General features: G+C 44.3%; 4 protein-coding genes across 4 annotated transcripts in view; 3 read left to right on the top strand and 1 right to left on the bottom strand.

The window, feature by feature from the left end:
- ube2d2 (ubiquitin-conjugating enzyme E2D 2) lies at window positions 1-11,603 on the top strand. The gene is made up of 7 exons (XM_084450681.1): window positions 1-218; window positions 2,253-2,316; window positions 3,382-3,413; window positions 3,587-3,664; window positions 4,800-4,905; window positions 7,589-7,682; window positions 10,613-11,603. The coding sequence occupies exons 1-7, from the start codon at window positions 195-197 to the stop codon at window positions 10,656-10,658; spliced, it is 444 nt and encodes a 147-aa protein (XP_084306807.1). The 5' UTR covers window positions 1-194; the 3' UTR covers window positions 10,659-11,603.
- Window positions 11,604-12,578: 975 nt separating this feature from the next.
- On the top strand, window positions 12,579-18,918 carry LOC311319206 (CDGSH iron-sulfur domain-containing protein 1). The gene is made up of 3 exons (XM_084450683.1): window positions 12,579-12,692; window positions 16,473-16,675; window positions 18,622-18,918. Exons 1-3 carry the CDS (start codon window positions 12,617-12,619, stop codon window positions 18,709-18,711), a joined length of 369 nt encoding a protein of 122 aa, XP_084306809.1. The 5' UTR covers window positions 12,579-12,616; the 3' UTR covers window positions 18,712-18,918.
- A 1,812-nt stretch (window positions 18,919-20,730) lies between these two features.
- Window positions 20,731-22,236, top strand: cxxc5b (CXXC finger protein 5b; the record flags this gene model as incomplete). The annotated part of the gene is made up of 2 exons (XM_084451019.1): window positions 20,731-20,823; window positions 21,261-22,236. Exon 2 carries the CDS (start codon window positions 21,403-21,405, stop codon window positions 22,234-22,236), a length of 834 nt encoding a protein of 277 aa, XP_084307145.1. The 5' UTR covers window positions 20,731-20,823; window positions 21,261-21,402.
- Window positions 22,237-26,142: 3,906 nt separating this feature from the next.
- The window catches only part of LOC311319457 (uncharacterized protein), a gene marked incomplete at both ends in the record, with an annotated part of 10,856 nt that continues 10,633 nt past the window's right edge, over window positions 26,143-26,365 (bottom strand). Inside the window, one exon of the mRNA XM_084451018.1 lies at window positions 26,143-26,291. Coding sequence (XP_084307144.1) covers window positions 26,143-26,291 — 149 coding nt within the window. The remainder of the gene's footprint in view (window positions 26,292-26,365) is intronic.

Genomic DNA, 26,365 nt, shown 5'->3' with positions numbered 1-26,365 from the left:
TAGCCGCTGCTGCAGGAGGAAGGACCGCGGTTCTCCCCTAACTATCTCTCAGTTTCGCCTCAAAACTTGTATCGGCGACTGCTTATGAGAGTGATTGTTTATATCGGTATTTAATAAAAGGTGTTACCCTTTGGATAAAGACATCAACCGCCATTTCAATCGAATAACTACACATTTTCGGTGACAGCACAACAATGGCCCTGAAAAGAATCCACAAGGTAAGAGAAGGAAGTGAACCACAGGCCCACTGGTTCGCAGTTAGATCAATCAAACTGGTTAATTCCTCTTGTTTTTTTAATACTATTTGATTGTTTATTTGTCATCTAATGTTGTACATATTGTGGGTTAGATGTCCAGTTGGTACGCTAGTAACCTACCCGTTATCCAGGCATAGCCCTGCTAGCTCTCTTGCCCTGCTAACAGCCTGTTCAGCTAACACAGCTAACGCAAGCTAGTGCTAGCTAGCCTATCTAGTGTATCCTTAGGGTGCGTTCGTTTATAACTGGGAGGTGGCAATTTGCGACTTGCTACTAGGAATGATTTAATAAAACACCGCATGAACTCGCACTTCCTCGTCGCAAATTCGGATGTTTCTCAGCCCCCAGTTGCTCGAATGCACTAGATATAACTAGTTAACTGTGATATAATGGTATATAGATATAACTAGGTAACTGATATAATGGTATATAGATATAACTAGGTAACTGTGATATAATGGTATATAGATATAACTAGGTAACTGTGATATAATGGTATATAGATATAACTAGGTAACTGATATAATGGTATATAGATATAACTAGGTAACTGTGATATAATGGTATATAGATATAACTAGGTAACTGATATAATGGTATATAGATATAACTGATATAATGGTATATAGATATAACTGATATAATGGTATATAGATATAACTAGGTAACTGATATAATGGTATATAGATATAACTAGGTAACTGTGATATAATGGTATATAGATATAACTAGGTAACTGTGATATAATGGTATATAGCTCGAATGCACACAGGTCGGAGGTGGGTATTTTGCCACTAGCGACTCGCCACCTCCGACCACAAACGAACGCACCCTTACTGCCGTGAAGCTAAGCGACTTGTTGGGTGCGCTTCTAGACAAACTAGGCCCTCCACCGTAGATACCGAGTTAGTTAGCTTATCCAAATCACTGTTAGCTCGTATGTGCCAATTTCCCACAACGTCAAAGCCATTCACAGAAGGGAATACACAACCCTGGCTGTTTATAATGCAGTATAAAGGGCCTCTTACCAGCTATCTAAGCCATGACGTTGCTATCAAGCTAACGCTAGCTAGCTCACGGTCCCCAATGCCAGAGGGCCGATAGCATGTGAGCTAACGTTAGCCAGGCTAATACTTAAGTTTAGGTGACTTTCCATATCGTAGGGCTGTTCTTTGCCTTTGAGGTTAACATATTAAACCCTCATGGCCATGCAGCTCAGCTAGTGAACCAGTGTGGTAGCCAGCTAATCCAGCTAATAGTTTATAAGTTAGCCGTTTGTCACACCCGGTGTCTGATGTGACCATAGATATGGACGTGACGTTGTGTTAAAGTACATCAGTATCTCTGGTCGACAGCAGGGATAGTTTGACTTATGTAAGACCAATGCTGCTCCTACACATGGAAGCAGGCAGTCTCACTGCTTGCGTTTAGGCAATTGAAGGGCTTTGTATCATTCAGTGTTAGTAAGATGGGAAGTGCCAATTTTATGGGGCCATCTGACATTTTATGGGGGTTACTGTCTGTTTTACTGTCTATTACTTGAGTAATTCAATTTCACAGTGAACTCTTAAGTGTCACATTAGCTGCTGGCTGTGAGGTGTAGTTGGAGTATGACTTTGGCATTTGTTTTCACACATGTCACTTGTGATGAAGGCTAGCTAACTTGTGTGGATGTCAAAAACAGAATAATAATAATAATAAGGATGGTAGCTAGGTGAAGTTAGGGTTAGGGCTGTGTCTGATCAGAATGTGATGTGTACATCTATTGCCTGGATGTATTTGAATTTCATGCCCCTCATTTTAAGAATACTGTTTCCACTTATCACACACGTTTTGTGGTTTGTTTTTAACCTTTAAAAACTGTTTTGGCCGATATGTAACAACCTTCTCTCTCTCCATCCAGGAGTTGAATGACTATGTATGTATCTACCTTCTCTCTCTCCATCCAGGAGTTGAATGACTATGTATGTATCTACCTTCTCTCTCTCCACCCAGGAGTTGAATGACTTGGCACGGGATCCTCCAGCCCAGTGTTCAGCAGGACCAGTAGGGGATGACAGTAAGTTTCCTCCCAACCAGAACCTGTGGTGCAAGTGGTCCGTTTTTAACCCCAATGAACCATTCATTCTTTAAAGCTCTCTTGCAGTTCTTCTCGACAGGCTGGCAGTGGCCATCAAGAGTTGAGCCAAATAAGAATCCCTGGTGTGATTTGATTTGGTGGTTTTGTGGCCGATTCACATGATATCTGTAGATGTCTTACATGAGGTCCATGCTAAAGAATCTGTCCAACTCCATCTATTTCAGTTTCATTTCTGGTTCAGAATTGTATTCAATGGCTTAAAAAAAAAAATCTTTCCTTTCTCCAGTAAAGGTGGTTCACCTCAAGACATTGCATTTCTTGTCACACATTACATTGGCCGTCACCTTTTACAAAAGTACCAATTAAAGTTAGTCAATGTGTCCCAGTACCTGTCCTGTTGCCAAGCTATTTTAAAAGCTCAAGTCTTTGTGATAGACCACAGAGGCACTACATCAAGGGAATGATATCATATCACCTCAGACCTTTTGAGGCAGTCAAATCACTGAGTTTCTCACTTATTCATAATTCCATACAGAGTTATCGCTTCGCTGTTTCTTTCATGGATGTTATTGTCACTGTGAGATGCTGTCACCCATGTAGCAATTATGATGCCAGGTGATATGGATTCTTCCTGTATTGTGACGGTGACAGAATGGATCAGATGGCTGTGTGACTCGCTGTTACACACATTATTTTGTCTCATCTTAGGTCTGCTAAGTTGGTCTGAGGTTCTCTTACTCGCGAGACCTTTTCATGGGTTCCTACAGGAACTTTACATAACAATAGGCCACCCCTCTGTGTTTTGGTAATGAATTACGTCACCTTGGTAATATTTGCTTCAATTCAAATGCACATGTGTGTGGTTGTTCTGATAGCTATTTGATGTCTCAATCTGTTTTTACGATGGTTAAATGGTACTGCAAATGTCATATATGAGACATAAAACTTAATGCCTGACTGCAAGTTTGTTTGTTGCATTTGCCGACTGTTTTTACAGAACCTCTCTCTGTCTCCTCTCTCTCTCTCTCTCTCTCTCTCTCTCAGTGTTTCACTGGCAAGCCACAATAATGGGACCTGTAAGTATGATTACCAGAAGAACCCCAGGCAGCAGCATATCAATTCCTCTCTCCCAATCCATTGTAGGGACTATTGTACTGTATAGTATTTCTCTGTTCAGGATTCTGTTGTTGGAGTTCTGCTATGATGGAAGGTGCTTATGTTGATCTGCTATTTTCTCTCTCTGTGACAGAATGACAGTCCTTACCAAGGTGGGGTGTTCTTCCTGACCATTCACTTTCCCACAGACTACCCCTTCAAACCGCCAAAGGTAAGACAGAAGTACACACAGGACTTGCACCATAAAGGCTTGTTTATCGTCTGCCTTTAACACATGTGGGCTGACCAGCAGAATGTGACAGCTGTAGTCTGTGGCATTTGAATATGCTCAGAACGACACTGTACTGTGCTATCATAAAAAAAAAAAAAATTGGTGTCCTTGAATAAACCTGCTCGTAATATTGGCTGCTGATTGGTAATAACCCTAATCCCAGAAGCGTCATGCCTATAGAACTTGAGGGGGCACGTGCCCCCTCAGATTTGGGGGTGTTATTTTATTTTTTATTTTATTACATTTCTGTTATTGTTTGTTTACCATTACATTTTACAATGCGGAGCTATGAGCTATATTATTTTCTCTACTGAGCTGAATGTACAGTATTATTTTAATTATGTCATAGACCACCTCAAAAGCCACCATAACCTCTTTCAAAAAGCCAAACACCCTCTTTTCCGGTGAATTTGGTTTCTTCCAAATGAACACTGGACCTGGAAGCCCCCCCCTCGCCTCGTCCCAGATAAACACGTTTTCATGGTCTGCTTGCATACATTTAGATTAAGGTTGTCCTTAACTGATGAACAGGTCATCCAAATATTAGGCTATTCAGTATATCAGATTCAATATACTTCATACTGACGAAGACCTAAGGGTCGAAACGTTGCGATATTCTCAATAAAGTGGACCGGGAGAAATCAGTGTGCAGATCTTTCCTCTTCTCATGCATGATGCCCCTGCCTAAGCCCAACCCAACCCTAACCCAACCCTAACCCAACCAAAGCTTGTTGAAATAGTGGGCTTTTGAGCAACTCTGTGTATGTTTATCTTATATGGATGCTGGTGTTGTTGCAAAATATGTAGCCAACACAAATTCAACTGTAACACACACACCCATGGACATCCAAATACACAAACATGTTATGCATTTGCCATTATTTGATTTCCTAATGTCGTACCTCCGTAATTTATTTAATGATACACTGACTATCCATTCCAGTGCATTTCATTTTCTATACCCAACCAACAACCTCACTCTAACCCTCACTCTTACTCTAACCCTAACCCTCACTCTTACTCTAACCCTCACTCTTACTCTAACCCTCACTCTTACTCCCTTCCCTTTCGGCAGGTTGCGTTTACCACAAGAATCTACCACCCAAACATCAACAGCAACGGCAGCATCTGTCTCGACATCTTGCGATCGCAGTGGTCTCCCGCCCTCACCATCTCCAAAGGTATGCTCTAGAACACAGTAGAAGTAGGGCTGTCAAATAAATATTACAACTTTGACGAATCGTTGCCTTTGGGGGGGAAAAATGTGCAATGGATTTTTAAAATGTAGATTTGATTAGTAGGCTATAGCACGTGTCAAATGTCACACAGAGTCCCGCCCATCTTCTAATCATGCCAAAACACATCCCACATTAGTATTCCGGGTTTAGCCTGGCTGAAAATGAGGCGAAGGTGGTACCTTAAGTGAGGGGTCTGGTAATCCTCCCTCAGGACATTTTGTGCATCAAAAGATTAATTTCCTGCATTCTGGGGAATTTTCTATGCACTAATGTGTGCTGGATTAGCTTGTCTGCCTAACTATATTAGCCTACCTTATCTGATTTCATTGTGTTTTTTTAATGAACAGCCTAGAACATTTGTGAGGGCACATCAAGGCACTATGACTTGTCAAGCCAAACATGTAGGCTACACAGTACACTAGTGGTTTCATGTCAATGAAAGAGGCTCCCTTCTCCCATAGAGAAAGCATTGTCTGTTCAATAAACTGAGCTGGATAACTTGAGCGCAAGGTGCTAGATGTGTTTGAAGTTGAGAGCTTTGTCCCAGTCCCAACCCTGTTTCTGTGACCCTGCTAAGTCAAGATATGGCTGTTTTAGGCGTTTAAGTCAAGTGAGGAAAACTTTTGTTTGTAACTAGTGTGTAACTAGCGAATCATCTGAATGGAAAAAAGGTTGCATTGGATCAATTATGTGCACTCGCACAGATTAAAATTTTACAACATAAATCATTGGAAAACAAAATATAGTACATACTACGCAACATGTGTACAGGTTGGCAGGTCTTAGTGGGTTTTTTTTTGTCGAGCTGGAGACGGCACAAAATTTGATTCCTCGTAATTCTCTATGCAGGAAAAACCCTGTATTCATTCTTTTCAACATGGGTGAGAAAACACCAACACCAAACCACTGTATCTTTATCAATCTCTATCTGTGGCAATACTTACTTCCGTCACATCCAAGTGCGTGTTCTCCTCGGTAGGTACATTGTAAACAAGACACACACTGATCAAGTGGACGGTCTCATCTTTTTGGCGAACAGTCTAGCCTACCAGACATGAGTTGATTTGTGTCATACGCATACATGGGACAGGGTGTTACTTAAATAGCCTACTTGAATCCAGTGAACACTTGAATGTTGTCAGAGACAGACACACAAAACATTAGTTCACATTACCGTTTGTGCTTGTTCTGGACAATAGGTGCCATGCACCCTCTTGTGGTTAGAACTGGTACTGACCAGTGTGTAATTGTGTAATTTTCTATGCAAAATATAATGGCAATAATCTAACATTCTGATTTTCTGAAAATATGTAATAAAGTCAAATATAATTTCTGAGCTCTATTGACAGCCCTAGCTTGTTCTCATATTGTCATACAGTATATCGAAATCGTCCGGACAGTGGACAATATTTTGATATGAAATATAGGGGACACCCCTAGGGGACAGTAGAGCAACCGCTCACCCTGCCTTTTAAGGTAAGGTAAGGTAAGGTAACTTGGAATACAGTAGGGATGGAATAATTGAACGGCCATGGATCAACATGGCACATATTTGTTCAAGGGATAAGATTGGTGATGGACAATATCCTTTAATTTGTCCGATACAGAACAGATCTATGATGCGGATTTTAAAGGCCAGATTTCTCTGTTGAGGACATCGGGCATAGTTCATATGATCGTCCTCTTCAAGAATGGCCAGATCAGTTCGTCAGTGAGGGCTGCTAAATCAGTGATATTTATCGCTTCACCTTATCGATATTTATACAACAGCTAGTTGTGGCCGCGCATTGTGATTGGCCAAGACACATTTGGAGCCGTGCCAATAACCATGATTTACGAACGGGCAAATCACCGGTAAAGGTATCGCTCCGTAAACACGAGGTGCTTGCTACGGCACTCGAGCTGCGTTCTCGTGCCTCTGACCGCAGCACAGCCGTGATATAACCATGATAAAGCACTCCCTCTGCACAGCCGTGCCAATAACCACGATAAAGCACTCCCTCGCGTGCGTTATTACTTAATTATCCCCCCAATTGTAAATGGTTCTAAAAGCAATAGCAGGTAAAGTGTCTCCATGCGTAGCTTTCTTTACACTAAGCAAGGTTAACTTGAAGCCAAAAACCCTACTGTGTGTGTGCATCGGTGCTACAGAAAGTAGACGGGTAGGATGCATAAACATCCAGGCTTAGATGATGATTCTGCTTCTGTAAAAGCATGCTTGCCTATGATTGGAGGGAGAGAGAAAAAATCACGCCTTGTGGTAAATTGAATGTCCAGATGTCTGCAACTGCAATTCTTCATCCATTAAAAGTGGATGATAACTATGATTAAAGAAAAGTTTAATCATAGTTATCTTTTTTCTTGGGAATGTCATCATGGCATTTTCATCTCTTCCTCGCAATCGTTTTGCTGATGAAATTAACACTGGAAGGAGGACAAAGAAAGGGGAGGGGAAGAGGCTGTGATAAGAACCAGCCCTGAATGGTGCTGTACCCTGTGATTGAGTCTATCATGGCATATCTCAAACTAACTGCTTCCATACTGTCTAGCCATTACTATAGTCTACGGTCCATCCTCCGTTCTCCAATGTCCTCATGTAACTGAACCTGCTCCTCTACTCCCTCAGTTCTGCTGTCTATCTGCTCACTGCTGTGTGACCCGAACCCAGACGACCCCTTAGTACCGGAGATCGCCCGCATCTACAAGACGGACAGGGAAAAGTGAGTACTGCCAGATTGGACCGCCAGAGCTGGGTCTGGGCCGGTACCGTCAGTAACACGCCCATGTTTCACCATGGTTACGCTGGACAACAAAGTAAACTGACCACCCTGAACATCTCTAGCAGTGTTCTACGGTCTGCTGTGTTCTACTGGGTTCTACGGTCTGCTGTGTTCTACTGTGTTCTACGGTCCTCTGTGTTCTACGGTCCTCTGTGTTCTACGGTCTGCTGTGTTCTACGGTCTGCTGTGTTCTACGGTCTGCTGTGTTCTACTGTGTTCTACAGTCTTCTGTGTTCTACAGTCCTCTGTGTTCTATGGTCTTCTGTGTTCTACGGCCCTCTGTGTTCTACGGTCTGCTGTGTTCTACGGTCTGCTGTGTTCTACTGTGTTCTACAGTCTTCTGTGTTCTACGGTCCTCTGTGTTCTACAGTCTTCTGTGTTCTACGGTCCTCTGTGTTCTACGGTCCTCTGTGTTCTACGGTCTGCTGTGTTCTACGGTCTGCTGTGTTCTACAGTCCTCTGTGTTCTATGGTCTTCTGTGTTCTACGGCCCTCTGTGTTCTACGGTCTGCTGTGTTCTACAGTCTGCTGTGTTCTACAGTCCTCTGTGTTCTACGGTCTGCTGTGTTCTACGGTCTGCAGTGTTCTACTGTGTTCTACAGTCCTCTGTGTTCTACAGTCTTCTGTGTTCTACAGTCTTCTGTGTTCTACAGTCTTCTGTGTTCTACAGTCTTCTGTGTTCTACGGTCTTCTGTGTTCTACGGTCTTCTGTGTTCTACGGTCTGCTGTGTTCTACGGTCTGCTGTGTTCTACGGTCTGCTGTGTTCTACTGTGTTCTACAGTCTTCTGTGCTGTACTGTGTTCTATGGCCTTCTGTGTTCTATGGCCTTCTGTGTTCTACAGTCCTCTGTGTTCTACAGTCTTCTGTGTTCTACGGTCTTCTGTGTTCTACAGCCCTCTGTGTTCTACAGTCCTCTGTGTTCTACAGTCCTCTGTGTTCTACGGTCCTCTGTGTTCTACGGTCTTCTGTGCTGTACTGTGTTCTACAGTGTTCTACTGTGTAGCTGTGTTTCGGGTAGCAGTGTTCTGTGTAACCAGGGCTGAAAATTAACACCCCCATTTGGCGACTAAATTTCAGAGGCTATCCGCCACGCTGGCGGGTAAATGTTTGTACCAATAGAGTCATGTAATAAATTATGCGTGCTAAGTCGCCAGTCGCCACATCCATGCCATAGACCGGCGTTCTGTTTGTTGTGTGTTGCACTTTAATAGCTCCCCCGCTGCACCAAATAAAGTTTTCAGTCACATGACTGTTGCAGAGCCTCGCGCACTAGGAGAGACTGGTGAAACAAGGCTACTCGCGCACAGAAAATCGTTCCCATTTACCTCAGAGGACGTGCGCTTCTACAGTCGACACCTACAGTAGATGTGTACCATCCTGTCTCTGGGCTTCCATAGCATACCAGAAGGGACGTCTTTGATCGCTTGTCATGTATCTTATCAGCTCTGAAGACGGTACTGGTTCCTCCTTGACTGACTTCACTGCTCATCCAGCTCAGGTTTAACTTTACATGATGACAGGCTGGGAATATGTTACAGTATATGTATTTTGTTCATAAACACATAAAAGACCATGAGGTTAAGGCTTGGATGATTTATATCTCATATTTGTGTAGGGTTAGCTAGTTATGGATAATTCTACACTGTGGAAGTGAATGGAAATGAATAATTGAATTTCTATGAATTGCAATGTTTCTAGGCATCGAATTAAACTACTTTATTTTAAATTTTACTTTGGCCTCTTCCTTAAGCATGTATTCAACATAATACTATTATCTGAATGAAAAGTACTGAAACGGATGTATAATGTGACAAAAAAAGGCAATTTATTATTTTGGCCGGTAAAAAAAATACTTGGCCGGTGGATTTTTCTCATCTACCAGTCCCCTTGGCAGGGGAGCGTGTAACAGGGTTCTACTGTTTACCACCGTTCTGTGTAACAGGGTTCTACTGTTTACCACCGTTCTGTGTAACAGTGTTCTACTGTTTACCACCGTTCTGTGTAACAGTGTTCTACTCTAGTAGTGTTCTGTGTAAGAGTGTTCTGTGTAGCAGTGTTCTAATGTGTAACAGTGTTCTATTGTGTAGCAGTGTTCTTTCACAGTGGTCTACTGTGTAACAGTGTTCTATTGTGTAACAGTGGTCTGTGTAACAGTGTTGTGTAACAGTGTTCTACTGTATAGCAGTGTTCTATGTAGCTGTATTCTCTGCAGTGTTCTATGTAACAGTGTTATGTAGCAGTGTTGTGTGTAGCATTGTTCTACTGTGTAACAGTGTTCTGTCTAACAATGTTTACTATGTGGCAGTGTTCTGTGTAGCAGTGTTCTACTTTGTAACAGTGTTCTATGTAGCAGAGTTGTGTGTAGCAGAGTTGTGTGTAGCAGTGTTCCATGTAGCAGTGTTCTACTGTGTAGCAGAGTTGTGTGTAGCAGAGTTGTGTGTAGCGCTGCTGCTGGTCCGTTCACTGCGACCCATCGGAGCGTTACTGACTACATCCCAGAGCCGAGCGCTGATCTTGTTGATAAGCTCAATATGGACGCCCTCGTCCTCGGAGATGCATAGTAATGATCTGGGTGGGAAAGCGTTTCCTACTCTTGGGATACATTTTTGATCTAGCTTGTTGGGCGCACAGTGTCGGAAGGGTCCCTCAGTTCCATTGCACCAAGGAAGCTAAATCAAGCGTACATGTGGTATTCAAAAACATGTATGAACATTGGATTTTAGCTTTGGACCCTTGGGTTCTCCCTTTAAATTTATGAATGGGACTGTTTGCTAAAGCTTGTCATCTCAGGATGATTTTACACATTTAATAATTTGCATGTAAATGTAAATAAGCAAAAAGACTGAAGCCCTTTTTCTCTTTATTTGCAGATACAACAGAATAGCTCGGGAATGGACACAAAAGTATGCAATGTAGTGTTGGGGTAGAATCATGGCGAACCACCTCGACACGGAAGATTAGGGGAGCTTCGGAAGAAAAGAAGAACAAAATCAACAAAAAAGATAAAAGAGATCTCGTTGGTTTCCATTGGAGTGCTTTCTTTGAGCCACGCCTCCCCATGATCAGAGCACCTATCAAAACCCTCTTTCCTCTCTTACTCCTCCCCCAACTCCCCTGACCCAGGCAGCCAAGGTGTACATATTCTCAAACTGCAACCGTACCCCTCCTCCCATCCCTCCTTCTCTTCTCCTCCCCTGTATTCTCGCCTACCTACTTGTGTCCTTACTCACTCCATGTGTTTATGAGTCTAAAAGCATTCCTTATCATCTGTTAGTCTAGGAGACTTTTATTTTTCTTTGGTTTTGGAGGGGGGTGATGGGGGGGGGGGGGGCGGATGACATAGTAAACTCCCCACCCTGGTTTTTTTGTTTTGTTTTCCTGATATTCCCAGGTTGAAAGGTGATTTCAGGAAAGCCTCCTCACACATTGCGTTGTTGAGAGCACTCTGTATTTTGTACAAGGAATTCTTTAAAAATCCTAGCAGGCTGTAAATGGAAGCAGAACACATGGCCTTTTGGTCTCCTCTCGCAGATTCTATGAAAGGACTTGAATTTATCCTCTCTTCCCCACCATTGCCATAACCCGAGTTCTTCTCCGACGAGCACAGATACGCACCGACACACAACTCCCTTTTTGTCACCACCTTTACAGACGGGAGGTTCTGGACCAGGTATTTAAGCAAACTTTCTTAGTTTAACCTGCGTTTTATTATTTCCCCTATAACTCATTAGGTTGCTTTTTTTTGTTTTATTTTGTTTCTTTTTGCTATTGAATTAGAGGCTAACATCTGCGCGGCTGTGGGACTGCTTGGGCTCTGGGTGTGAGGACGCGCTCCTCACACAAACTCTGTATATTGAATTACCTGAGAGGCTCATTGAGCTTTGTGTGTTGATTAAAACTGTGTAATAAAAACCATGACTCTGGTGTCCACTGTTGACTTCCAGGGCCTGTTTGAGAGAGGTGATGAACAGACTTCCAGGGCCTGTTTGAGAGAGGAGGTGGTGAACAGACTTCCAGGGCCTGTTTGAGAGAGGTGGAGGTGAACAGACTTCCAGGGCCTGTTTGAGAGAGGTGGTGGTGAACAGACTTCCAGGGCCTGTTTGAGAGAGGTGGTGGTGAACAGACTTCCAGGGCCTGTTTGAGAGAGGAGGTGAACAGACTTCCAGGGCCTGTTTGAGAGAGGAGGAGGTGAACAGACTTCCAGGGCCTGTTTGAGAGAGGAGGTGAACAGACTTCCAGGGCCTGTTTGAGAGAGGAGGTGAACAGACTTCCAGGGCCTGTTTGAGAGAGAGGTGGGGAACAGACTTCCAGGGCCTGTTTGAGAGAGGAGGGGGTGAACAGACTTCCAGGGCCTGTTTGAGAGAAGTGGTGGTGAAAAGTACAGCAGTGTTTTGTCCCAGGAACCAAGCTATAGTGTTTGCAGCTTAGGGACCGTCTAGCTTTTATCTAAACACTTGGTGAAATTGTGAAACATTGTTGTAGTCTTTATTCAGACCTGGGTTGTACAATCCCCATGGCTATAATTACCACAATAAGGGATACAAATCTGAGAATGTTTGCAAGTGTAAAATACATTGGTTGGGGGAATGTGAGAATGTATCAGTTTGACTTAAATGTCAATTCGCTGGAATTAGTAGCTAATTGGCAATACTATCCGTTGATTTGAATAATGTTAAGTGAAATATACATAACATGGTTTATTATTTGATCCAACTGCTAAATTGGAGCCACTGTTGACGTGTAACCATTTTAATACGGACATGGATTGTCCTGTCCTATTGGTTAACCCACCAGTGACGCGCAGGCCGGGCGCTAAGCCATAAGTGTGACCGACTGACCAGAGTCGTAGCAAACAATCCACTGAACAAGCCAAGATGTCAACTCCAACTTTACCGGGGCTTCCTTCATTGCAAATGCCAGCAGTCATCCCTGGATTCAGGATATCCAAAGGTAAAACTAATTCTCAGGCCAGGGAATATTCTTCTAAATGTAGGCGCTATTTGGATACTCATGCCATGCCCAGAATCGGGCTCTATAAATAATGAACAGCTAATCTATTTTAGATAGATAGATAATCTATTATAGAAATGCCAGGTTAGGCCAGTTTTCAGTGTTTGCACATTTAAGTAGGCTAATCTTGTTTTTTGGGCCACTATATGCAAGATGCTGTCATGTTGCCATAAAACCGCTCCGCACTGCACCCCAGTGGTCAACTTGTTTAACTAATCAACCAATGGTTAATGATGGTTAAACCTGTTAACCTTAGACAGGTGGTCGTCGGTTGCAGATGACAGATTGGGAAAAACAAGCCATCAAAAGCAGGTGCACCTCGGGACTCGGCTTAAGTGTCGGCCTAAGTAGCCATATAGACTGTAGGGCTAAGCCGCTGGAGGCGACCCGGTATTTAGGCGACCCGGTATTTATCCTACCCTGCAAATCCTTGCGCGATTGTTTCCATGTCTTTGGGAAAGCGCTTGGCACGTCTGTGATCTGGTGGAACCTTTGTGATCTGGTGTCACCTTTGCCCAAACGCACCGCTGCTATCTGCCATCAGGATTTATATTATGTCGCAAATGTTTATCCAGCCCCTCACAATGTCTCAATCGACTTAGACTCGCGAATCCCGACAAACCAGAATATCAATAGCTGAATCATAATTTAAACCATGTTTCTGTGCCGACTACGAGTCAGAATAATATTCCCCGTTTGTAGATTAATTCACCCAGCAAACGCTTTGCTCTCTTGGCAGCTGCGCAGAACTCGAGAGCGCATGTAGTCCGCTGTTGCCCGGATCTCAGGTGTCACTACTACAGACTCCAGGTCGGTTCGTATTCGGTCAGGACTATACCCCGGTATACCGCCCTGGTCCAGGACCAGTCATTGCGCCATACAGTAGACTCGGTCTACATTAGGCTACGCATCTACCGCATCTACAGACAATATTTAGTTTCTTACCGAAGTGAAGACATTTTTCGAAAGCCTTTTCTCAGAGATGGCAACAGTTGTATCTCCCCACCTTTTATATAAAAAGCAACATTTTGCACTTAAATATCCACCTATATACTATTATTATGGTATCGCTAGTCTGGCTTCATGACCCTAATCACGTGATCTCACATGCTGTTTCTCTATGTGGAGAGAGATCACGTGGTCAGAGTTGGAAAGCCAGGCTAGTGGACATTGGTGGATATGTGCTATTTAAGTGCAAAAAGTGCTTTTTATATCAACTGTGGGGGCCTACAGCTGTAGCCATCTTGGAGAAAAGGCTCTCATCTTCGTGAGTAACGAAATAATATTGTCTGTAGGTGCGGAGTCTGACTGGTCCCTGGCAGGGCGGTATACCAGGGTGTAGCCCCAGCCTGGACCAGGGTAAAGCCCCAGCCTGGACCAGGGCTGTACTACAGACTACTGTTATGTGAGGTGGGTTATCTGCGGTCAGGCTCGAGACTCCGGGGCTGCTTGTCTGTTGGAGTTAAGAGTCAAGCTAAGCATTTTGAGTTATTGGACTTTTATTCAGTTTTTTTTTAACACTTAAATCTTTATTGTATTTCTAATTTTCTCACAGACAAAACAAAACAGGGGCTATGCACTCTCACAATGTCTGTCACAATATAACCATACAGTTGTCCAATGTCTATTCACCCACAGTGATGTCATTAAGAAGGGTCTTGTATCGCGACCATTTCTCCCATTTTACCTCAAATAAATCCTCTTGAAGTCTTAACCTGTGAGTAAGTTTCTCCATCTTATAGAGCCTTGTTTCTGCCTTCGTACTAGCGGCCAGTAATACTTTAACTATGTATTTATCCTCCCCCCTGACAATATAATTGGTCAAATTCCCCAAATGCAGCACAGTACATGATTGAGGCAGTGCATATTCCAATATTCCTTCCAATGTCTTACATACATTATCCCAGTACAGATCCATCTTCCGACAACTCCAGAACGCATGAACATGGTCTGCTTCCATATGACTACACATCCTCCAGCATGGCTGCTGTATCGATAGGCGTCTTCCAGTAATCTTTGGAGTTACGGAAAAAAAATCTATATATTCTTCCAACTGAATTCCCTCCAAATCCAAGAACTAGTTGCTGTATGTTGTCTTATAAATACCATGCCAATCCTCATTAGTTATATCCATTTTAAGATCCTTTTCCCACTTTTCTTTTATATAAAAGGTTGAGGTTCCCCTACATGCTACTAAACCCTGATAGAAAGCCGAAATTATTCTGCATTTTTTATTTTCATATGCATTAGTTAATATTCTAATCGCACAGTTTGTTTCATTGTGCTTATCCCTCACCTCCTTCTCAAAATAATCCCTCAACTGCAAGTATCTAAAAAAATCGTCCTTCCCTAAATCATGCTTTTCCCTTAAATTTGGAAAACTCTTTATATCCCAGTTTTCCACTACGGTACACATAGCAGTAATGTCTTTGCCCATCCAAGTTTTAAATCTCTTATCAACCACCCCAGGCTTAACTAGGATCATAAGCCACCCACCTTAGAATTCTTGTATCTGTCTCCAATTTACAGTGTTTTATTACCCTGTTCCAGATTTCTATTGTAAATTTAGTTATTGGATCCATTTTCCCTGCTATCTCCTTGAATAAGTCCTTGTCAGCTATTAAAGCTTGGAGCGGATACCCTTCCACCCATGATTCTAGGTCCTTCCATGTCGTAGTGTAATCAGAATTGCACCAGTGACTTTAATTCAGTTTTCACTTAATCATGTGAAAATCAACTCAAGCATTTTGACTCCCTCTTATCTTCTTATAAGCTACGCTTATGTTTTCATGGATTAAAACCAGCAGTGATAGATTTATAGATAAAGCTATAGATGGATCTATCTACATCATGGGTTCCCAAACTCCATCAATGTGGGCCTCCCCTCTGAAAACAGTGACACACCCGCGCCCCCCCAACCCCCCAAATGTGTCCATTATGCAAGGCAGCGTTAGCTAGCCCATAACGTTACACAGCTAAGTTAGCTCGGTGGCACCTGCTGCTAGTTAACGTTATGACGTTTTCGCACAATACATTCATGCCTGCGGGGGGAGGCTCTCTCTGCACTATCCACACATTTGATATACATCTCTCCCATTATTTATTTTGATCTTCTGACCTTTAAAATCATGTTTCATTCATAAAAACCATAGACATTTTAAAAATAAAAAACATGTTTTTCCTTCTTTTTTGTTGTTGTTCTAAGCATCTCTCCGCGCCTCCCCTGAATTTCTTTGGGGCCCCCCAGGGGAGGCCCGCCTCACAGTTTGGGAATGCCTGATCTACATCATGCATGTTCGTATGCATTCGTTTCAGATGGAAAGCATTTAAAGTGCAGGTCAGGAAGAAGAACATTGTATTATTGCTAATGTGTTAACTCTAAAAACAAATAGAATGCTCTGAAAAAGGGTATAAACTCTTTTCAGGACAAAAATAACCATTTTTAAGGTTCCAAATAGCATCTTACGGTTCTGAAGGGTTCTATATCTATTTTTTCCAGAGGGTTCTTCTGTTGTTATAGGCTTATAGCCTATATAGCACTCTCGTTTAAAGAGTCTATGTTACCTAGTTGTGTGTGTGTGTGTGTGTGTGTGTGTGTGTGTGCGTGCGCGCGCACGCGGGTTCTCAGATTTGCATACTGGAGTGGGTGTGTATGTGCTTATACGTGTGTCATCTCACATGATAGGTTTATGCGTGTTCTCTTATGCATGTGTTGACCAGACCAGCTGACCATACTGGTCCCGGCGGCGGTGGCGGCTGCCCTCTGCGGCTACCTGCTAAGCCGCTACGCGATTGGCTGTGGCTGCAGGAAAGGGCGGGTGAACACCAGCATCAGCAAGGACAAGCCCAAGGTGGTGGACAGCTTCGACATGGAGGACATCGGCAGCAAGGCCGTCTACTGCCGCTGTTGGAGGTCCAAGAAGGTGAGCTGGGTTAAGGATAGAAGGTGAGCTGGGTTTAGGATAGAAGGTGATCTGGGTTTAGGATAGAAGGTGAGCTGGGTTTAGGATAGAAGGTGATCTGGGTTTAGGATAGAAGGTGAGCTGGGTTTAGGATAGAAGGTGATCTGGGTTTAGGATAGAAGGTGAGCTGGGTTTAGGATAGAAGGTGAGCTGGGTTTAGGATAGAAGGTGAGCTGGGTTTAGGATAGAAGGTGATCTGGGTTTAGGATAGAAGGTGAGCTGGGTTTAGGATAGAAGGTGAGCTGGGTTTAGGATAGAAGGTGAGCTGGGTATAGGATAGAAGGTGAGCTGGGTTTAGGATAGAAGGTGAGCTGGGTTTAGGATAGAAGGTGAGCTGGGTTTAGGATAGAAGGTGAGCTGGGTTTAGGATAGAAGGTGAGCTGGGTTTAGGATAGAAGGTGAGCTGGGTTTAGGATAGAAGGTGAGCTGGGTTTACTCAACTCACATGACTTGGATTCAAGTCAGACTCGAGTCACACATTTGATGACTTTAGAATTAACTTAACAAAATTAAATTTAAAAAAAGACTTACAACTCTACTTGGACTTCAAAACCAATGAATGGACTTTTGACTTTAAAAGACTTTACTTTAAAATAATGCTGTTGGTTTATAAAGCGTTGAATGGTTTAGGGCCAAAATATATTTCTGTGCCTGTATTTATCAAGCTTCTTAAGTGCTGATAATTTTGTATTAAGTGCAGGTCTGCTGCAACTCTGTTCTTTTAAATCAAGACTGAAGACTTTTCTTTTCGCTGCTGCTTTTTATTATATCAAATAATTAATCATTCATACACTGCACTGTAACTTTTATTCCTGTATTTTATATTTCCTGCATTTTGTTTTAAATGTCCTTAAATGTCCATTTCGTTTTATATGACCTTTTATGTGTTTCTTCCACTTCGTCTTGATGCTTTTAATGTCTCATGTAAAGCACTTTGAATTGCCTTGTTGCTGAAATGTGCTATACAAATAAACTTTCCTTGCCTAATCAGTTATTCAAATTCATTGAGGGACTGTTAGGTTGGTTGTGTATTGTGTTTGATTTGAATCAGTGTCTTTTGGAATAGTAACATTATGGAGCCAACATGATACCCAGCCTTATACATTCAGTACCTGTCAGCTAGAAGTAGAATTTGGAGAGCAGAGTTGGATGTTTTGTAGGGTATATTGGATGTTTTGTAAGGCATATTGGATGTTTTGTAGGGCATATTGGATGTTTTGTAGGATATATTGGATGTTTTGTAGGACATATTGGATGTTTTGTAGGATATATTGGATGTTTTGTAGGATATATTGGATGTTTTGTAGGATATATTGGATGTTTTGTAGGATATATTGGATGTTTTTTAAGGCATATTGGATGTTTTGTAGGACATATTGGATGTTTTGTACGGCATATTGGATGTTTTTTAAGGCATATTGGATGTTTTGTAGGGCATATTGGATGTTTTGTAGGGCGGCTGTAGCTCAGTTGGTAGAGTGGATCGTTCAGTGATCGAAGGGTCAGTGGTTCGAATCCCAGCTCCAACTGTCCACATGTCGAAGTGTCCTTGAGCAAGACACCTAACCCCAAATAACTCCCAATGAGCAGGTTAGCACCTTGCATGGCAGCTACCGCCATTAGTGTGTGAATGTGTGTGAATGGGTGAATGAGAGGCCATTGTAAAGCGCTTTGAGTGCCGCTAAGGTGGAAAAGTGCTATATAAGTGCAGTCCATTTACCATATTGGATGTTTTGTAGGGCATATTGGATGTTTTGTAGGGCATATTGGATGTTTTGTAGGATATATTGGATGTTTTGTAAGGCATATTGGATGTTTTGTAGGATATATTGGATGTTTGTAGGGTATATTGGATGTTTTGTAAGGTATATCTGTAGTGCTGAAGTGTCTCCTTTCTGTATCTCCAGTTCCCCTACTGTGATGGTGCCCATGCCAAGCATAACGACAAGACTGGCGACAATGTCGGTCCCCTCATCATCAAGAAGAGGGACGCTTAATCTGACTGACCAACCAGGAGAGCCCGTCCCTTCCCATCAACCCCACCTGTCTCTCTGTCTCTGTCTGTTCAACCATAATGTCACAATCAAAATATTGATAAATTACCAATATGAGTTCCCACCCATTCCGTTCCCGTTCATTGTGTGTGTTCAGGGATATGGAGTGTTTAGGTTCTAGCCTCACTAGCTGTACTCATAGAGCTGTACTTCAGACTCACAAAGAGGAGCTGGAGATGATCTATAGTCTAAAGAAGAACATGGTAAATGGTAAATGGTCTGCACTTATATAGCGCTTTTATCCAAAGCGCTTTACAATGAAGGCCTCTCATTCACCCATTCACACACTCATTCACACACCAATGGCGGCAGCCGCCATGCAAGGCGCTAGCCTGCTCATTGGGAGCAATCTGGGGTTCAGTGTCCTGTCAGAACAGGAGTGTGGCTCTCACTGCCTTCACAGGTCTGTACCCCCCATTCTGTACATATCAATGTGACACCATGGGACTTTGCACCAACCGTAAGAGCAACACATATGAAGTAGAATTGCTATACTTTTACACAAAATAGGATGTGCATATCCTCTGTAAGATTGTTGCCTGTTCCAGTGTAGCCTACAAAGTAAGACAACATATTAGGAAATATTTTCATTGTCCCGTCAAAGAGTAATTTTCTACTGAATAGGACTGTCTCGGTGGGGAAGTGTTTTTCCTGTTTATTGTGAATAAAAGTTGTTTAAGTGCTCAAATATTTTAATATGTAGTGTGGTGGTGATTTTGCATGTTACAGAGGCCCAGTTCTAACCAGGTTTCTCTTAATGTTCCCTTTGTATGCTCTCTCATAAGGCTTTCAAATAAACCAATCATATTTCAAGAGCTCATCGTAAGCACAGCTCCAGTTCCATGCTCTTTAATCCATATCGAGGAATGCACTGGTGAGGCACGCCTCTGAAAAGGAAGGTGGTGATTTGAATGTCTGGTATACTGCCTTTGGTGTACTGACTCTTGCCACTGGGTGGTGCTATTGCCCCATATACTGCCCAAATATCTAACCACCCCTCAGTGCTGTGGACCACACCAATGGTCCACACGCACAGTTTATCTGGCTTCGTGCCAAACAGGCAGGACTCCTACAAGAGGTGGAGTGGACTAGGCTGCCCTGTGGAGCAACCTAACCGAAGAGCATGCAGATGCGGCGGTGCAGTAGCCTTGCGAGTAGAAGACCACCTCCAAAACAGCCTAGGTTGACCCAACAGCTTCCATCCACAGTCTCCTGGTATTCCAGTAATCCCACATGATTCACCTCTCATTCTCACACTCAAACCTCTCGATGTCAACAAGCCTACACTTCACAGTCCCATTTATTTTCTTGGTTTGATCATTATTGACGATAACGTAATGTTATGGCTATACTGATATATCCTACTATTTATTACCACTTCAAACTAATTAATTGATCTAACATTTGCATTATTTGGGGAGGCTGTGTTCAGCAGGTCCCGCGGGACACATTCCCCTGCTATATTAGGCTCCTACTGACGGGAGAGCCCTCCTGCTTGATGGATGGCTTGTTCGTCTACATTTCATGACAGAAAGTCCACTTCGTATTTTAAGCGACGCCCCTAAATTCTGTGAGGTGTGTTTGCATGTTCCTCTCTCGGGGAACAGCGGGGACGGAGAGGTGGAAGGAATCGGGACATTCGGTCGGTCATAGTCTAGCCAACCATAACGCCACAATCGGTCGAATAAACAACGTGTCGTTTTTTTCCCCGGTGTCCGCTGTCGAGGATGGTCGAAAGACTTTCGATAGGTCCGAATCTTTTCCTCGGTTTCCTAATTGCTGTAACGCGCGGCACCGCAGAGACCACTCGGACAGAGGGTCTTCGGTCAGTTCGTCATCGCGTTCGTGGGTGGGAGAATCTCGCTAGGCTGTGTATAAGCCTAGACTAAGAGCTTTTTCCACTGGCTATTGCTTGACATATTTATTTCGAGACTATCTTTTGACTTGTTGAAGTGTTATTCTCCAAAACATCGGAGAAATAGTCAAAGGGAATAGAGCGTCTTTTTTTTTGTCACCACGACCGCATCGCTGCGCGTCACCGAGTCCAGACAAAAGGTAGGATTTCGTAGTACATGCTATTCGCGATACATTTCGCATATGTCGTTTTGGCACTATGCCTTGCACACAGAACATCAGTCGTCGAAATGTATTTGAAAAGCGCGCTTCAAATTTGACCTGCGCATATGCGCATATGTTTGCATATTGTTGTTGCTTGGTTATTGATTGCATTGATAAAATCCCCAGGAATCCTTAAAGGGACACGTACACTTACATATTATTTATAGAGCGTCTGGCACTACAAAGGTGTATTTAATCAGGTGGTATATCGTGGACATATTTTAGACTGCTGAATTAAACTAGAATTTAGAGTTTGAAGACTGCACACACATTTGTAATGGTTTTCTGACATCTGATATCTCCTTATTCCCCTCTCTCTTATTCCCATGTCTCTCTCCCTCCGTGCTCCCCTGTCCATCCATCTCACTGTTCAGCTCCACAGGGCAGAGGATGGGAAAATAAAGATTTGTCATCGGCCGAGCTGACAGCGAGACCGTTGTCTCTTCCAAATTGGTCCTATTCCCCTCCTCCACACACACACACACACACACATACACACACACACACACACACACTATGTCCGCTGCCCTGGACCTTACTGGTCCGTCCTCCCCAGAGCAGCAGAGGAGCAGCAGCAGGATCGTGAGCGAGCCCCTGAGGAGGAGCCTGAAGCAGCGCTCCCAGCCCTACACGCTCTCCCAGTACACGGCCAGCAGCCTGGCCCACCATGGCTCCGGGGCCGTGGACGTCAGGGGCCTCCTCCACCCTGCCGCAGCCCAGCACACGGCCTCCCCGCCTGGGCAGACCAAGCACCGCCGGGCCCCCGCCCGCTCCGCGCTCTGGGAGTCCCCCAGCGGGCTCCACCTGGCCCACGCCGCCGAGCTCCTGATGCGGGCAGGGATGCTGACGCTGACCCCCGCCACGGAGCAGGGCCGCCTGGGGCTGGGGGCCAGGGAGGCCGGGGGGGACGGGGAGGGGGGGTCCGGGGCCGAGGAGGACTCTGTGGGCTGCGTGACCGACTTCCTGCCCTTGCTCGGGGCCTGGTTCCCCCTGAACCCCGGACTCCTTCCTCTGACGGCCGGGGCGGCGTTCCTGGCGGGGGCAGGGGGCGGCGTGCTTGGAGGGGGCGGGGCCGAGGGGCCGCGGGGCGAGAGCTCGTCCCCGGGGGGCGGGGCCGGGAGGAGGAAAAGGAAGCGCTGCGGGGAGTGCGTGCCGTGCCGACGCCGGACGAACTGTGAACAGTGCAACAGCTGCCGCAACCGCAAGACCGGCCACCAGATCTGCAAATACAGGAAGTGTGAAGAGCTGAAAAGGAAGCCGGTCACGGGACCGGAGACTCGTGGATCAGACTGTACCTTAGGGTTGATACAGAGGCCCAAAGGAGCTACAGACCATCATAACAGCTTCTAACTAGCACTTCTGACAATCAGAATACCCAACCAAGAACAAACATGACCCCAGTGTGTTCAGTATATGTGAACTCTTGGGCTAACATAAACAAATTAGGTACTGTGTTCGTCTGGAAAACGTAATTTCAAGTCCGTGTTTCATTCTGGATACTATTATTGTCTGAAGCCTTTGGCATTTTAAGACGAGCTATAGTTTGTAGTTAGTCATCGTGTGAATAATCATTTTTATATTCATGTCAGTAGCGTGTGAATGATGATTCATTCAGTACAATGTACACTTCTTACATACTGCATCTGTTTGCCTTCTTAATAAAAGAAAAGAAATGGCCAGTGCATGTTTGTGTGTATTTAGGTGTGTGTGTGTGTGTATGTGTGTGCGTGCGTGCGTGCGTGTGTGTGTGTTGAGGACGTGGGTCTATGTCCTCTTGGTGTGTAAGCTACTACCCAATTCATCCACTCACACATCCACTCACTCACTCATATAGAATGCAAAGACACACACATAGACACCCTCTCTCTCTCTCACACACACACTGTGCAGCCTACAGGGCGAACGGCGAGAACACTGGGCTCGCACAGGCGAGTGGGGGGGGGGGGGGGGGGGGGTTGGAGGTTACCGTGACGATGGTTGATGTGATAAGACCTTATTCCTCCGTGGCTCGCTCCGGGGGACAGGGGGGATAGCGTTACCATGGAAACGGCAGGGGCGAGGTGTCACGCTATAATTGGGCCATGGCTGCACTTCCTGTGTGCCTTCAGTCAGGGGGATCACAGAGAGAGGGAGTGTGTGTGTGTGTGTGTGTGTGTGTGTGTGTGTGTGTGTGTGTACGCCTGCGCGCTTGTTTTCCGCACAGTTAACAGAAGACCTGCCAAAAGACTAGAAATAAAGGCACCAAGCATCTATTAAAACGTTCCGCTGAACGGGAAACATTCTCCTTCGTAGGTAGAGTCTATTATTTCTTTCACACAGACAAAGGGATTTTGAAATTCCTGGATCGGCGGCTTCCCCTGCTAGTACCTTTCTAGTGATTCTGAGATTAATCCCCCTTCCCCCGGAAATCTGTGTCACCCGCTGCCCGCGAGGTCTGCTGCCCCCCCCCCCCCCCCGCCCCCCAAACGCCTGCAGAGTCTGGAGCCGCAGCGGCAAGATGGCCGGAGAGAGAGAGAGAGAGAGAGAGGAGGACGGAGGGAAGGAGAGAGGAGCAGAGAGAGAGGACAGAGGAGAGAGAGATGGAATGGAGAGAAAGAGAGAGTGTCAGTGTTTGTATGTGTGTGTCTGTGTTTCTGTCTGTGTTTGTGTGTGTGTGTGTGTGTGTGTGTGTGTGTGTGTGTGTGTGTGTGTGTGTGTGTGTGTGTGTGTGTGTGTGTGTGTGTGTGGGGGGGGGGGGGGGTGAAGACAGAGGCACCAGGAAAAGCAGAGAGAAGGGAAACAAGTGAGGAGGAAATGAAGAGACAGCAGGAGATACAGATAGTGTGTATCTGTAACAAGGAGAGAACTGCATTGTGGGAGGGAGCTGAAAGAGAGAAGGATTGTGAAATTGTGATATTTATAATAATTTTTTTTTTTTTTTTACATAATGTCTCTGTCCTCCCAGAACCCTGTAGATGTATCATACTCTAGTCCAGGGATGTTAGTGATAGTTGATATAAAGTTGTATGAACTGGTTTAGTCCTCAGTGGCGTGAGCATGGCCGCCTGCATGAGGACAGGCAGCTCTGACTCCTCACTGGAGATGGAACACTAAGAGCTTAATTGAGTTAGAGAGCTGCGCTCACAGACAAACTGTTAAACTTAGCATTTCTGTCTGATATCTCAGTCTGTCTCTGTCTGTGTCTCCTGCCCCATAATCACGTTTACAGGATTTCTTTTGATCCTCAATTCAGCAGCTTCTGATCTCTCCGGGAGCTGGAGGTCAGAGGTCAGACACGTAAACAACTACTGAGGAAAACAACTAGTGTTACCAATCACAGTTAAGAGGACTGTGTGTGCGTGTGTGTGTGTGTGTGTGTGTGTGCGTGTGTGTGTGTGTGTGTGTGTGATAGAGAGAGATATTGAGCTTACACTGCTATGCAAAGCCTACTAAAGATAGTTAATTAATGTTTTTGTTTTTTTTACATCTGGGTTCATATTCTCATATCATATTCTCTCTCACAGACACAGACACACACTATTCTCACATTAAAGATTCAAGGTGAACACGCTCACATTTTTCATGTGTAAACTTTATTGAAATGCAATTGTCTAAGAAGTAAATCTGATACATTTTTTTGATTAATTACAGGATCCTTGTTATGTCTGTGACATCACACTGTTATCATACAGTAACTGTTGAAAGGACAGAGAGAGTGTAGGATAGGTTTGCAACCACATTCCCACACAGCTCTCTCTGCAGAAACCTTATAGAATTCACGATAACCTGTTCATCCTTTCCCACCGGTCAGACATGAACATGTTATACAAATAATTATTGTGCTGCTATCCATGTCCAGCTGTTTTGTTATATCATTAATATAATATCCTACTGTCATGTGCAATGAGCCATGTCCCCACACTCTGCATATTTACAAAGGGGTGTGTTTGCGTGTGGGACTGAGACACCGTGTACAGAATCTTTTAGAAGGGAGACTCCTGACCTGTGAGTTAGTGGGAGACCAGAGCATGTTTAAACACATAGAAGTGAAGGATATTAATTCAGCTTTAGGTTCAGCCTGGTGAAAAACCTTCTGGGCCTTTAATGCCACGTGACCAGGCGGCAGGACTTTTTCCACAGGGAGTTTTTCTTTTTTTGGAGAGCAGACTGAGTAGGCTACTGCGAAAAAGAGCTGATAAAACGCTGTTGGCCAAATACATGTCACGCCAAACCGACCTTCGCAAACATTTAGCAAATGTAGGTCTATATTTGTTTAATGAAAGATCTGGGTGGATTTTGGCTCTAGAAAACAACTGATAGCTTATGTCCATAACCGGGATATAATAGGCTAAAGATAGGATAGGCCTACTGGACAGGTGCTCTGTAAATACACCACATAGAGCCACGGAGCGTGTTTGGAAATGTTTGGCAAATGGTTGTCGATGGCCCTATCATGAGAATAGGCTACTGCCATACATTTGGCCTCTTTTAAATATAGCCTATCATAGGCTAGCATAAAGCTATCTTCTGTAGCATATTCCACTGCTAAAGAAAGGCAGGGCGGTTGTTTTTGGCTTGGGGATGAGAGACTGGAAAACTACTAGACCTTGTAGTAGGCTACCCCGAGGCAAGGCCTATTGCAATTAGCTGTCCACGAATTGGAGACTTCAATAAGTGAGAATTCCTTGGTTTAAAAGCAGCCGCTGTGTAATAGGCTAAAGAAGTCCTTTCACAGTGTCTAATTACTTTTTGGCGACATGACTGTCGGCGCCTAATTCACTGATTGGTTGGTTGTCTACCTCCGCTCCTGTTTCTACAATGTTCATTCATTCATTGTCTCTCGTATTAGTCTATTTCTATCATTATTTTTGTATATTAATGTATTTTATTATTGTTGATGTAAATGATGTGCACATAACATGTTTATTTTCAGCCTCCCATTTCCCCCTTCAGGCTGCTTTTGTATATAAGAATGTGTTCTTAATTGCCTGGGTAAATAAAGGTTAAATAAAATAAAAAATAGCCTGCTATCTTTGTAGGGTACAGGGGTTCGTGGTAGCCTGGCTCGGCCCTGGCCCCGTGTCCGTGAATTTGGAAAAGGGCCAACCTGGGTCACGTGACGCAGTGGGCCATGAGCTGAGCAATACAGTTCAAGAGTTTGGGCCCTTCTTGAAGTGAGGCGTATCAGGTGTGTGTCAGATGTGTCAGCTTCTCAGGTGAGCGTCACATCATCTCCGACCACTGCCTCGGTGTCAGGCTACCTGAGTGAGGTGGTGTTCACCTGTAGGTGAATGGTTTGCTGGGCAGAGGGGGCTTGGCTGGAGAGGTGGGCCCACCGCTGCTGGCGGATCCAGCAAACGCTCTTCTGAGTCTGGCCACGCGACTGCCGAACACTTCCTGCTCCCCGCTCTCTAGGCTGAGCATCCCTGGAGGGGGGAGAGGATGGACATTTAGACATGGTCAACGAATCAGAGGGCTTAACACAGGCGAGACAGACCTG

Source organism: Borostomias antarcticus (assembly GCF_949987555.1).
Source record: "Borostomias antarcticus genome assembly, chromosome: 16".
Taxonomy (NCBI): domain Eukaryota; kingdom Metazoa; phylum Chordata; class Actinopteri; order Stomiiformes; family Stomiidae; genus Borostomias; species Borostomias antarcticus.
This window is presented reverse-complemented; position numbering and strand designations above follow the sequence as displayed.